We start from the raw sequence: 14,588 nt of genomic DNA, 5'->3' as shown, positions 1-14,588 counted from the left end.
GATGTCAGGATTTGATGAGTGAGCCTGCCTTCCAATAATATAAGTGAGACTGAGACTTCTTTTCAATGAGTTAGAACAGGGGTGCGCAAACTGGAGGGGGGGAGATTTTTTTGGGGGGGCGCAGCGTTTGCAGAGGCCCCGCGCTCTTCCCCAAAGCATTTAAATCAAATGCCGGGGGACCTTGCAAGTTCCCTTACCTTGACTGAGACGGCTTCGGGCGACGCATCGCCATGACAACGCAGCATCAAATGACGCCGCGGGGTCACGTGACGTCACATGACCCCACGGTGTCATTTGACGCTTGAGACAAGGTAAGGGGGCGCGAGCAATAGGGGAGAGCAGGAAGGGGGGCGCAGGGCAAAAAGTTTGCATACCCCTGAGTTAGACCACACACCAATTAGGGTTGCCAGGTGTCCAGTATTGACCCAGACTGTCCTGTATTTGGTCACTGTCCAGTAAAACATTAGCGGTAATACTGGACATGTATGTGTATACCGATATTACCTCTCTGGACATAGTGACCTCATCGGCTTGGGGGGCTGCGGGATTTCCCTCAGCAGGGAGAGAGCAGGGTTGTTTATAGGGGGCTGGGCAGCTTCCTCCATCCTGATTGGCTGCTGCTGGGTAATGTAGCCAATCAGGAGAAGGTGTCAGGAGCCTGAGGGTGGGGCCCAGGAGAGGAGGAAACAGCATGGAGCGGTGAGAGGGGTGTGTGTGTGTGTGTGCGTGTGTGTCTCGAGCGTGCCGCACCTTTCACCATTGTGTCCAGTATTTTTAGATAAGCCACCTGGCAACCATAACTCCAATGCATGAGACTGCCCCTCCAATGTGTGAGACTGTCCCCAAACAGAGAGAGACTGAACTCCAAGGAGTGAACCTACATTCCAGTGAGTGAGACTGCCTCCACAATGATTAAGACTGCCCTCTAATGAGTGACATTGCTCAATAAGTATGACTGCTCCCCGCCCATATGAGTGAGACTGCCCTATCCCATAAGGGAGACTGCCCTCCAATGGATGAGACTGCTCGCCAATGAGTGAACCTGCCTTCCAATGAATGAGACTGCCCCATAATGAGTGAGACTGCCCTACCCCGTGAGGGAGACTGCTCTCCAACGGATGAGACTGCTCGCCAATGGATAAGACTGCTCGCCAATGAGTGAACCTGCCTTCCAGTGAGTGAGACTGCCCCATAATGTATATATGTATAATTTTATTTATATAGTGTCAACACTGTACGCAGCGCTGTACAAAATGACAATACAAGGTAAATACATTACAAACAGGAGGAGTAAGAGCAGCAAGTCAATGACAACATACTGCACAGGGAGATCCTGCCCCTAAGAGCTTACAATCTAAGTGACTGACTGAGACTGCCTTATAATGAGTGAGACTGTACTGTCAGTGAATGAGACTGCTTCACAAAAGGTGTGGGACTGCTTCCTGTGAGTGATTCTGCTCTCCAATGAGTGAGGCTGCTCTACAATAAGTGTGAGACTGACCTCCAGGGAGTAAGAGTGCCCCTGTGAGTGAGGCTGCTCTCCAGTGAGTAAGAGTGCCTCTGTGAGTGAGGCTGCTCTCCAATAATTGGGACTGCCCTCTAATGAGTGAAACTGCACCCACATGAATGAGACTCCCCTTTAGTGAGTGAGACTGCTCCCAGTAAGTGAGAGCACCCCTCAATGATTGAGACTGCTCTATAATTAGTTTTTCTATCCCACTGAATGAGACTGCCTTCATAATGAGTGGGACTGCTCCACTAAAGGTGTGAGACTGTACTCCAGTGAATTAGACGGCACCATGAGTGAGAGCCCCCAATGAGTGAGACTGACCTCCAGTGAGTGAGACTGCTCCTGTGAGTGAGGCTGCCCTCTAATTGGTGAGACTGCATTACAATGATTGAGACTGCCCTCTAATGAGTGAGACTGTCCTCTGAATGAGACTGTGCACACATTTCTTAGAGCAGTCTCAATCATATGGGGCAGTCTATCAGTGAGACTGCCCTCCAGTGAGTGAGAGCACCACTCAGTGACTGATCTATAATTAGTTTGGCTAATTTATGAGTAAGACTGCCTTCCAATGATTAAGACCGCTCTATAATGAGTCAGACTGCTCCCCAATGAGGGAGACTAGACCAATGAGTGGCACCACCCTCCGAATGAGTTAGACTGTCCCAATGAGTGACTGCCTTCCAATGAGTGAGACTGCCTTCCAATGAGTGAGACTGCCTTCCAATGAGTGAGACTGCCTTCCACTAAGTGAGTGCTTTCCAATGAGTGAGACTGCTTTCCAATGAGTGAGACTGCCTTCCAATGAGTGAGACTAGACCAACGAGTGACACCACCCTCCGAATAAGTGAGACCCCCTCCCCACCCCCCTATTGAGTTACTACAAAAAATGTAAGTCCTGTACTTGTCCTCTTCCCTGCGAGACTGGGACATCCCGAATGGTGACAGGAGCAGTAACTTGCAGTACAGCTCCCTCCTGTGTCACAGTGTAGTACTGCAACTACAGGACAGTCCCAATAAACATTGACCCCTTAACCCAGGGGTGTCAAACATAAGGCCCGCTGGCCGCATTCAGCCCCCCGAGCGCTTTTGTCCGGCCGGCAGAAAAGGACCAGAGGTCCTCCATTGGGCGGCATTTCCACACACTGTTTGGGAGAGCCGGCGTGGGGGAGGGTCCTGCACTGGCACCGTCGCTGTCACACGCGGCTGCCGCGCTTGACTGCAGCAGGCACTATTGCGAGGCTTGCCCGGCCAATACTAGTGCTCCATATGCAGGACCACGTGTCAGTGCGCTTAATTTCTCGCCTCTGCTTCTCCCCGCTCCACCATAATCAGCGCTGGGGGGACACCGCTGTTCAGGGTAAGGCTGGGGCCATGGTATCGGAGACCGTGCGGACGCGGCCGCACGCTGAGCGAACAGGCTGCCGCCATAAGGCAATGTTCGCGTCCATGCGGCTTGCGGGCGCGCGGAATTGGGAGGGGGCGCGCGTTGCGCAAGAAATCAGTTGAAACTGATATCTTGGCGCGACAGGCTGGTCACGTGAGCGGTTCGCCCAATGAGGGTGAACCAGCTCTGTGATGTCACTGGCACGCCCCTAGACACGCCCACGGACGGCGCACATACCATGGCCGTAAAACGCACCCGAGTGAAGTCACGGACGCGCGCACCTCCGCACGGGCGAAGGCACAATGGGCCCAGCCTAAGAGAGAGAGAAGGGGGGAGGTGTTGGTGGTAAGAGGGAGAGGGGGAGGTAAGGTGGAAGGTGGGGGGAGGTAAGGTGGAAGGTGGGGCGAGGGGAGGATAAAAGAGGAAAATGGGGGTAAGAGAGAGGGAGGGGGAGACAGAAGGAGGGGGAAGAGAGAGAGAGGGGAGAGGGGAGGAGGGGAATAAGAGAGAGAGGAGGGGGTAGTAAGAGAGAGAGGGGAGGGGGGCTAGAGAAGGAAGAGTGAGAGAGAAAGATGGGGAAGAGTGAGAGAGAAGGGGGGGGGGGTTATGTACAGGAGAATCCGGCGAGATGTTATGTAAAGGAAAAGCAGGTGAGAAGAAGAGTATTTGGGGGAGAAGCAGGTGAGGAGGGGAGCAGGTGGGGGAGAAGCTGGTGAAGGGGGGAGCATGTGGGGCAGAAGCAGGTGACGCAGGAGCATGTGGGCGAGAAGCGAGTGAGGAGGGGAATATGTGGGGGAGAAGCAGATGTGAGGAGGGAGCATGGGAGAGAGAAGCAGATGAGGAGGGGAGCATGTGGGGGAGAAGCTGGTGAGGAGGGAGCATGTGGGGGAGAAACAGGCGAGGAGGGGACCATGTGAGGGAGAAGCAGATGAGGAGGGGAGCATGTGGGGGAGAAGCTGGTGAGATGGGGAGCAAGTGGGGGAGAAGCTGGCGAGGAGGGGAACATGTGGGGGAGAAGCTGGTGAGGAGGGATAATGTGGGGGAGAAGTTGGTGAGGAGGGGAGCATGTGGGGGAGAAGCTGGTGAGAAGGGAGCATGTGGGGGAGAAGCTGTTGAGGAGGGGAACATGTGGGGGAGAAGCTGTTGAGGAGGGGAGCATGTGGTGGAGAAGCAGGTGAGGAGGGGGGCATGTGAAATGAAATATTTGGTTTATTTGCGTATTGTAAACATTTGTGGTACGTACAGCCCAAATGAAGTACAATGAATTCTAATCAGGTCCCTCATATGAAGTGAGTTTGACACCCCTGGTTTAACCCATTAAACACGTCCCTGTTATTAGGTCACTTTGCTCTTATGTGTGACTGACCCTGTAGTGTAACCCATTAAACAAGTCACTGTCATTAGGTCACTTTGCTCCTGTATAGGACCCATTTGTAATGATTCCTCCATCCTCCAGGACCCTCCCGATGTGCCTACAAACCCTGTCCTCCTCGCTTGGTCAACGTGTCGTGAATGGCGGTGGTCACCCCCCAGGTGACGCAGGAGCGCAGAGCGATGAGGGAGGCCCCACGGTAAAGCAAGGAGACTCTCCCCCCGCAATGCGCCCATACCACGCCCGCCACCACCCTTACCCGTGGCAACACCCTGCCAACCTCCGCCTGCATGTTGGACACCAGGACACTGAGCGGGTACAGCGCCAGTGAGGTGAGAGCCCCATTGACTGCACCAGACCCCAGAGCTGGCATCCAGGTCGGCAGCCCACGGACGCTCAGGGCGTCTCTTAGAGGGTCCTTTGAGGAGAAGTAGAGAGCGCTGCCCAGTGTGTTGCGGGCGAGGATGGGGGTGAAGCCTCTGTAGATACCATGCCTCAACCAGGCGTGGCCACGGTAGGACCAGAACTCCCTCAGGATGGAGCTGGCAGAGGGGAAACGGATATTCTTACGCCCGTCCTGCAGGACATTCTGTACTCGCTCAAAGGGTGTCAGTAGGGTGGCCTCCAACGCCCCTGAGAGGAGGCCAGAGAGGCAGCGATGCTTGGGCCTTGGGTTCCCACCGGAGAGGCGATGCTGGATGGTCCCCTGTGTGCCGAAGAGCAGGGTGCCTTGCACCGTCTTAGCCAGGAGAGGAGGTCCCAGGCCGCGATAGAGGTGGGTGATACCCTCTGTGCCCAGTTGGCGGGTGGCCTCTCTAATGGTCATTGTGTGAAGCTGCTGCCGGAAGATAGTCTTGTAGATGGGGAAGGTGAGGACCGTGGAGAGGAAGGTGGAGACTGCTCCCACCGAGTAACCCCCAACTCTCCAACCACCCTCGCAAGGGGCATCTTTGTCCTCCATACCAGACTGCCCCACCCGGGGCTTCTGCCTTCCAACCAAGGCAATTGTTGTCGGACCTTCAGATTAGTCACTATGTCCCTGTGACTCAGACAATTAGATCGCCAGCTCTGCAAGCTAGGAGAACTGTGTATTCAGCTGCCCCGCACACACTGCTCAGATAAGATTGTCAGCTCTTCAGCACTGTCTACAGACCTGCAAGCAAGGGGGAAGAGAGGGATTGAGGGAGTGAGTCTTTGCAGAGAGTGGTGGGTGCAGCGGTCCAGCAGAGGGGTTGGGCACAGATATTGTCAGTGTGAATGTATACAGCGCCCGGAATGATACTGATTTAAACATTGCTGGAAGGATATTTCTGTCTGGCAGAGCTTACAATTAAAGGAGTTGAAAACAAGATATAAAACCCAGGGATCCACAAGAAACCCCTATATAGTGATGGTGAAATGATTAGGATTGCGGCTGGATACTGAATGTTCTAGTTTATAGATATAAATGTGTTTTTCCCTGCTTAGTTATCGGATACCATTATAATATACACAATTACCTTTGTCTGTCTATATCTATCTATCTATCTATCTATCTATCTATCTATCTATCTATCTATCTATCTATATATCTGTCTATATATCTGTCTGTCTATAGCTATATGTCTATATCTATCTGTAACCCCTCTTTATTTCCTTAGATGTATTAACATGTATATAGTAGGGAAGGGGCCCGAGTCCTCCTCCCCTGTACCTGAGAGAGAATATTCAGACGATTATTCAGAAGGTTCTGATGGTGACACCATCTCCGGGGGACGGGTCACAGACGGATGCTCCTCACTGGTTCTGTATGCTTTTAATGTTTTTCCCTATGTAAGGGTACATCTGTTTTCTATATCTTGAGTAAACACATTTATACGTACTTCACCATGGCAGCTTGCGCTTCTCTTTTGTGGATATATTAATCATTCTGTTTATAATTGTTGTAGAGTAGCTCCGCGGATACTCGTAGTCTTTGTATTCAGGAATAAAGTGTGCGTGTAGGTTATAGTGACTATTTCTTTCGTTCCGCCCCTCGGATGATGCGGTGCTAGTCTTACAGTCAGATTTAAGAATTGGCTGCCAACCTATTCTGAGTTTCACAGGCCTGCCCAGACCCTACAGCCCCTTCTAACTATCGCCCTGTCTCCCTCCTGCCTTTTGCTACTAAACGCCTGGAACATTCAGTATTCAGAGCTTCAAGTATTTTTGGCCTACTTATTTCCCGCAACCTAATTGACCCCCATCCGCACAGCATACGCTACAGAAATTGCACTCACCAAAGTAGCTAGTGACCTCAATATTGCCAAATCTAAAGGAAACTACTCCATTCTGAGTCTTCTTGATCTCTCCTCAGCTTCTGATATTCCTTCACATTCTTCACTCGCTTGGCATCCGTGGCACTGCCCTCTCCCGGTTTTCCTCCTACCTCTCTCACCGTTCCTTCTTTGTTTCTTACGCCAACCCTTCCTCGACCTCCGTGGAACTCTCTGTAGGTGTCCCTCAAGGCTCAGTTTTAGGCCCCTTACTCTTCTCTCGATATACCCTCCCACTTGGTGACCTAATTGACGCCTTTGGATTCAACTATCATCTCTATGCCGATGATACACAATTATATTCATCTAGGCCTGACTTTACACCCGCAGTCCAATCAAAAATTACAGATTGCCTAACAGCTGTCCCTGATTGGATGGCCCTCGTCGCCTCATGCTTAACATGGCTAAGACAGAACTTCTCATAGTCCCTCCTAAACCAGGTCCCATTCTCTGTTACAGTCAATAACACGACTATCCACCCAGTCTCGCACGCACGCTGCCTAGAGGTTGCACTCAACACCTCTCTTTCCTTTTCCCCCACATATAAACACTGGTGCTAAATCTTGCCGCTTCCTTCGCAGTATTGCTAAGAGACGCCCCTTCCCATGTTCCACTACCACTAAAACACGAATGCACGCCCTTGTTCTCTCCCGTATTGATTACTGTAACATTTATTTTTCTGGCCTTCCTGCCTCACGCCGCTCTCCTTTACAATCCAATCAAAATGCTGCAGCCCGAATCATCTCCTGCTCTTCTAGGCGTGAATCAGCTTCCGATCTCCTGAACTACCTCTGCTGCTTCCTATTAATTTCCATAGAAACTGCACAATCTTCCTCCTTACTTTTAAGGCGCTACACTGCACCTCCATATATCTCAACTCTGATCTCTCTTTACACCCCTTTGCACCTCCATATATTTCAACCCTGATCTTTCGTTACACCTCTTTGCACCTCCATATATCTCAACTCTGATCTCTCTTTACACCCCTTTGCACCTCCATATATTTCAACCCTGATCTTTCGTTACACACCTACTTGTCTCTTACGCTCAACCCAAGGTTGTCTCATCGTTTTGTCCATACAATCCTAAAAAGAGCGCTAGTCTGCAGCGATACTGGACAACCAAGACAAGTCTATTTCCCCCACCTCTTACGGATAGGGGCATGTGATGTGCGTCTCACTTGTCCTACGTTCCAGGTCTCAGTACCACTCACCTGTTCTATACACTGCACTAGTGGTCCCACAATTGGCTTACTGGTTGTCTCTCCGATCTTCTCGAACAACCGCCCACGATGATCTCACCAGAATCAATTCACCAGGACCAGCTCTCCAGTCAGCTCCTCTTCCTAAAGAGCGATCGGAGAGCGAACCAGTCACAAGAGCCAGAGTAAATAGATGCGATTTGGAGAACGCCTAAGCGTAGACGCCACGATTACATAAAAAACTGCAGTTTAAAGTACCGGGGTCTACTGCCCAGCATATTCACCTGAAACGCCAATGGAGAAGCCCGCGACTCCACAAGCCTCTTCATTGCCATGCTTCTTATTCAAGTTTCTTTGAGAGTGATCAAGATACCGTTCTTGCTACCAATATATATTTCATATTTTAGTATTACACTATTGGTCTCCCTTTTTTGTTCCCCCTTTTCTCCCCATTTGTAGTTTTCTCATGTTATTTGTAGGTTGTTATATGTTGTGTCTCTGTTGGGTCGGTCTTGTTTGTCCACTATTGGTGCAGGGTAGCGCCGGGGTGCGCAAAGTTTCTGCGCTGCAACCCCCTGCCTGCCCTAGGGCCCCCCTCCCCTTCCTGTGAACTGGCGTCATATGATGTCGTGGGTCATGTGACGTTACGTGACCCCGCGGCGTCATTTGATGCGCGTTACCATGGCGACGCGTCACATGACCCTGCTGTGTCATTTGACGTGCGTTACCATGGCGCCACGCACGTCACATGACCCCCTCGGCGTTGCCATAGCAATGCATCCAGAAGCCAGCTGAATACCGGTAAGTTGAGGTTGCGGAGGCCTCGAGCGGTTCCCCCGGCATTTATTTAAATGCCTCGGGGAAGAGAACTGGGCTTCTGCAACTGCCGCGCACCCCAAAAAAATCCCCCCCCAGTTTGCGCACCCCTGGAGTAGCGCACACTCATTAGGATTATATGGACATTGGACGCTCTTTTGCTCACCTGGAGGGCAGATCAGAGTGCTGCACCTGTGGTGTGGTGCAGATTTAGATGTAATGGTTGTATATTTTGATAGTGATTGCTTTATATTGTTTTATTATTGTGTTATTTCGGCAGTCAGCAACTTGTCGATAGTGGCTGTAGAGTAGTGCTATGAATACTTCTTGTGTCTCATCTTTTTCCCCTTTACCTCTAGACCCCTCACCCATCTTAAACCTTTCCCCCTAATCCCTCCCTACCTATGGAACTCTCTTCCGCTCAATATTTGACCAGTAACCTTCACCTCCCACATTCAAATCCAAATCTTAAAAGAAGCTTCTCATTAAACGATTTGCGCGCTCGCTGGCGCGTCACGTGAGCGGCTCGCCCAACGGGCCCGAACCAGCTCCGTGACGTCATGGCCGCGCCCCCCCCCCCCCCCCCCCGATGACCCCCCTTTGCACGCACCTAGCCGGCCACAAATTGCCCGGCCGAGCAGAACGCGTGACGTCACCGCGCAAGAGCGTCAGCGCGCTCGCTCCCTGCCTGGCCACAGCCATCGATTGTAAGCCCCTTGGAGCAGGGTCTCCTTTAGCCTTATGTAAAACAAATATATATATTTGCCGCCCTTCCTCGTGCAGGGAGCCTGCAGCTGGCAAAAGAATTGGCCGTACGTATGTGGAAAACAGAAAGTGAATCCCTGCGCCTCTCCCATTGAGCGAATAATATATGGTGAAAAATATACATTTTAAACCTAAGTCTGTATGACAAAGGACTTTTGGTTTTGGCAAATTAACTTTTTATGTCACTTTTTATGTCACTTTCCACATCACAAGTAGTGAGTGTCCTAAAACTTGCCTATATGTGAGTGTTGTTACTGATATACCAGTTTTGAATTGCACAAAGTCACAGAAGCATATGCTTTAGTATTTCACATAATTCAGTAGAATTTGTATGCAGGGACCTGCTATTGAGACTTACCTTGACGTTGGTTAGCAGGCTCGTCATTATTTGATCAAAATATGCAACCAAAAGTCTCCTTTGTCTTACAGACTTAGGTGTAAAATGTGTATTTTTACCTTCCCTCCCCCCCCCCCTTTTTTTTGTATTTTTTTTTTTGTATTTATTTTCTTTGTCAATATCATTTTATTACTTTATTATTTATACCATACACAAGATTGTTCAGTTAACTTTCCAGTTCAAAGTGAGTCGCCCGGCCCATTAGGGCCCGAAAAGCCGTGCGATCTCACCAAACCTGTTTCATATGTTTAAATATCTATCAGTCACACAATGAATTATATTTTATGTTATGTTGTACTATATATCTGCAAAACGCAATAAAAAATTTAAGTTATAAAAAAAAATGTGTATTTTTCACCATATATTGTTAGCTCAATGGGAGAAGTGCAGGGATTCACTTTCTGTTCTCCTTTAGCCGTATGTTGTCATTTTCCTGTTGCACTTATTCCCATTGTGTGTAATGCACAGTATATACCAGCTATAGTAATGCACAGTATATACCAGCTATAGTAATGTACAGTATATACCTGCTATAGTAATGTACAGTATATACCTGCTATAGTAATGTTGCAATGCCCTGCACACATGGTTGGTTCTGTATACAATTATAAATACATACACCTATTCTTGTCCCCCCCCCCTCCCCTCCGCCCACCCTCCCCTCCTCCCTCCCCGTCCCCGGCTATGGGTGGGTTCTGCTGCTGGGAATGTACTCAGGGTGACAGTGACAGGGTAACAAAGTGACAGACACCACCACTGACAGGAAACTGACATTTTGATGTTAAACTGGGGTATTTTGTTTCTCAGTGTAACAGATTCGCTTCCCCCCTCCCAACCCCCGGTTAACTGCTTCACTGCCAGAGCCTGCTGAGCTGCAGGAAGCAGCAGTCTCGTTGCGTTTCAAGTGGATTTTCTCGTAGCTTTTTTGCACATGGCACTTCTTAGGCTGAGTCCAGGGTCAGCGCTTACCCGCTGACCCGCGCTGAGGCGCGCTCTCGCTTACCAGTGAGCCCCGGCAGCCGCAATGAGAGCGGCTTTAGCAGGGGCTCATGCACGCTTACGCAAACGTGCGGAAGCGTAGGTCTTATAACATTTTTAGGGAGCGCAGCGCCGGTCACGTGAGCGGTTAGCCCAATGAGGGCGAACCAGCTCCGTGACGTCACTGGCCCACGCCCCCGGACGGCGCACGAACCAAGGCCAGGGAAAGCACCCGCTTTCCCTCAGCGCGCCTCCGCACGGCTGCTGTAACCCTGGTCGCAGCCTTAGATTGTTAGCTCTAGGGTTTAGGAGCATTTTCTGTGTGTGCGTGTTGCACTATGCAGGTAGACATTATTTTACTTGGTCACTTTGTCCCTCTGTGACCCTTTAAATCATTAAACACATCACTGTCACAAGGTCCCTTTGCTCTTCTGTGGGACTGACCCGTTAACCCACTAAACATGTCACTGTCATTAGGTCACTTGCTCCTACGTGGGACTGACCCATTAACCCATTAATCATGTAACTGTCATTAGGTTGCTTTGATCCTACGTGGGACTGACCCTTTAACCCATTCAGTACGTCCCTGTTATTAGGTCTCTTTGATCCTACGTGGGACTGACACTTCAACCCATTCAGTACGTCCCTGTTATTAGGTCACTTTGCTCCTACGTGGACCTGACCCTTTCATTTTGTCCCTATTATGTACAACCATCTTGGTTGTCAAAATCTCCCATCTGCGCAACGGCAACAGATTTAGCAAAGGGGAAAAGAAATCCCATTCAAACATAAAGCATTTTCTCCCGTGTCTAGATAAAATAAATAAAGACCGCGTGGTGTCACCTCTGTGCAGTGTCCCGCAGCGTCTCTCGTCTGCTGCTGCATCCTTCCTAGAAATAGCTTTTATTCTAAGGCTCCCCCCTCTTTGTTCTGATTGGTCGAGGGTTTCAGCATCCTTCCCGGGGGGAATAAAACTGAGCTATTGTTCTCATCGCATAACGGGGTGGGGTCTGTGTGATATGTGGGGAATCCTACCAATACAGATATAGGATTATTCATTATCCAAGGCCTGTAACACCTTATCTAGCATTATTTTTTTTTCTTTTATTATGGCAGCCTGTTTAAGGCATCAGTCTCTCCGACCAAAGTGTACTAATGGCAGCGACATGTTTTATTTTTTTTAAATATTTTTTTATTGAGAAAAAGATATACATGAAGCACACAAAATATATACGTAACTAGCACAGTATATAGCACAAGCAATCACATTGTTATCCAGATAGGCAGTGACATGTTTGTACGGGGTCATTCCCACCTAGGAACAAAACGTACTAAGGGCAGGGACATGTTTAAAGCAGCAAAACATGTGCAATCTTCTGTGTTTTTTATTTTTTATTTAAATAAACCAGTTTTGTAGTATTAGATAATAGTGACTATTTTTTTTAAATTATTATTTATGGCTATTTTTAATGAGTTTTAATATACAGAGCATCCTTTGATATCTATAGCACGTTTTAGCACACCTCCCAAGCAGTGCGAGATCTTTGTAACTTTCCTGTTTGTGATAATTTGTCGCCAATTTTCCCAGCAGTTTGAGCTGCAAAACTGTAACAATAGATCATGTTACCTTTGTAATATTAGGATACATTGTAGCTGCTGAGTGACACTGGCTAACGTATTGATTGAAACTGAAAGGCAGCCATTACGTTAGGCACACAATCAGGATTTTGATAGATTTATAACAGGAGCACCAAGCGATTTCCAGTTTAGGTAAGAATGTAGAATAATACATTGCCACCTGCTTTACATATACAGAGAAGAAAAAAAAGTGGAAATGTAGTATTGCTGCTTTAAGGGGTCAGCCATGTTTAAGGGGTTATTCTCTGCAGTTTCTCCGATTTGTGCTAATTTTGTGGTATATCCCAGTAACCCATACAACATTTTCAGAATAAATGACACTTATTAGGTGTTGGTCTGTGCCTATTAGGGCATGTGACTTCAGCAATCTCACTAACATGCAACAATGATTGTGACTTGTTTTATTCTTCGTGAAGCAGCATGTAATATGACTATCCAAATTGTGTCTGACCGGACCATATTGCAGTAGTAAGGGGTCGAGTGCCTCGTCAGATAAGTACTCTGAAGTACTAATCAGGGAGGACACACCCTGAACAGGCACTGGTGAATAAATGATTGTTTATTAAATAGCCAAAGTTTCAGCCTCCCCACGGGCCTTCGTCAAGATAATCGGCGCCGTGTGACCGCTCAAATAAGCACATTTATAGGGAGCTGAAAGACGCCACGTACAAATGGTGGCCGGCGTCAAACTCGTGGCCATAGTGCGGAAAAGAAACCATGAACATGAACGCGTGCATCAACATCATCACTAATGTACCGTTAAAATGTATCCATCAACATGTCAGGTAGTGAGTGATAACGTAGAAAAAAAGATAAGGGGAGGAAACATCTATAGGGGACAAGTCCAAAATGTGTGACCAACACAGTATGCATCAAAAACCAGAAAAGATGGTCCATTTCCCCCAAAATAAACTAGGGCTCTACAGTTTTCGGGTTGCCAGATGTCCAGTATTGACCCAGACTGTCCTGTATTTCGACACTGTCCAGTAAAAAATGAGAGGAAATACTGGACATGTATGTATATATCGGTATTACCTCTCTGGACAGTGATCTGACCGGCTTGGGTGGGGGGGGGGGGGGGGGGGAGGGGAGAGAGGGGCGCAGAATTTCACAGAGCAAAAAGAGAGCAGGGCTGTTGCTAGGGGGCTGGCAGCTTCCTTCATCATCATTGGCTTGTGCTGGGTAATGCAGCCAATCAGGCAGAGGTGTCAGGAGCCTGGGGGTGGGGTCAAGGAGAGGAAACAGCATGGAGCAGTGGTAGGTGAGAGAGTGTGTGTATGTGTGTGAGCACGTCACACCTTTCACCTTTGTGTCCAGTATATGTGTCCAAGTCACCTGGCAACCCTAGCTCTATTTACAATTTATTTGACAACAGTTTAAATTTATTTTAGAAATAAAAGAGACCAACGTTTCAGGTCCACACAGGAACTTTCATCAGATACCGTGTGACAACTGTCTCAAGAAAAGGATACGTCAGATGTACCTGCATTACATAGGTCAAAAGCCCCGATACATCCCTTCACGCGGTTTGGGCTGCCTGTGAGAGTGGGACGACGTGAGATCCGGTCGCCAGAAGGGAAGGGGCAAGTGTTCCAGGCTGAGACGCGGGATTCACGCGTCCTGCTGATGTCGCCGACACTGTGATGTGTACTATACGGGAGCTGCAGCAGCAGCAGCATTGACGTACGAGGACCCGTGGGATCATCAGTACTATCCCTTTTTGGGTGATCCTTTCTTTTACACCATTTTCATTTGTTCCTCTCTGCAGACTATATGCTTATTTCAGGGGTGCACAAAGTGTAGAACAGGCGCTCCTAGTAGAATAGTGCTAAAAAGTACAATATTTAAATGCTAAATCATCTGTGACTTTAGTGAATTTAAGCGATATTGTTTTACATAATACCCTTTTTCAGAATTTGTTCCCAAACTCAACAAATGTAGAGATCTTCAGAAAACCTGGGGAGCGCAGGTACCGAAAGGGGAACGCAGAATAGAGACACAAAAGTGTCTCTTCAATATTGATGAATTGGATGTAGCAGTGTAGGAATTGCACTCACATTTTTCAGTTTGAAAACTACCACCGCACAACCAGAAATTGCGACGGACGTGCGCACGTCACAACACGTCCTGTCTGAGCGAGGCCTAAGAGACAGAGAACATGGGAGAAGATGAAACCACAGCAGGACTGGCTGCACACTATATCAGCACCTGCACAGGCTGAGACTCCACTAAC

At 48.7% G+C, this 14,588-nt stretch overlaps 1 protein-coding gene across 2 annotated transcripts; it reads right to left on the bottom strand.

The window, feature by feature from the left end:
- Positions 1-4,260: 4,260 nt before the first annotated feature.
- Positions 4,261-11,613, bottom strand: LOC142467402 (solute carrier family 25 member 53-like). Of its 2 annotated transcripts, none has more exons than XM_075573045.1 (2): positions 11,561-11,613; positions 4,261-5,419 (listed from the first exon to the last, which is right to left on the bottom strand). In XM_075573045.1, exon 2 carries the CDS (start codon positions 5,225-5,227, stop codon positions 4,367-4,369), a length of 861 nt encoding a protein of 286 aa, XP_075429160.1. In that variant the 5' UTR covers positions 5,228-5,419; positions 11,561-11,613; the 3' UTR covers positions 4,261-4,366. The 2 variants fall into 2 exon arrangements, with proteins under 2 accessions (XP_075429160.1, XP_075429161.1); XM_075573046.1 differs by lacking the exon at positions 11,561-11,613 and adding an exon at positions 7,774-8,027.
- Between the last annotated feature and the right edge of the window lie 2,975 nt (positions 11,614-14,588).

This window comes from Ascaphus truei, chromosome 16 (assembly GCF_040206685.1).
Source record: "Ascaphus truei isolate aAscTru1 chromosome 16, aAscTru1.hap1, whole genome shotgun sequence".
Lineage (NCBI taxonomy): Eukaryota > Metazoa > Chordata > Amphibia > Anura > Ascaphidae > Ascaphus > Ascaphus truei.
Note: the sequence above shows the minus strand (reverse complement) of the source record. Positions and strands in the feature narration are given on the sequence as shown.

Bases quoted from the DNA above. Each gene is read 5' to 3' on its own strand.
- LOC142467402 (XM_075573045.1), bottom strand. From the start codon at position 5,227: ATGGAGGACAAAGATGCCCCTTGCGAGGGTGGTTGGAGAGTTGGGGGT.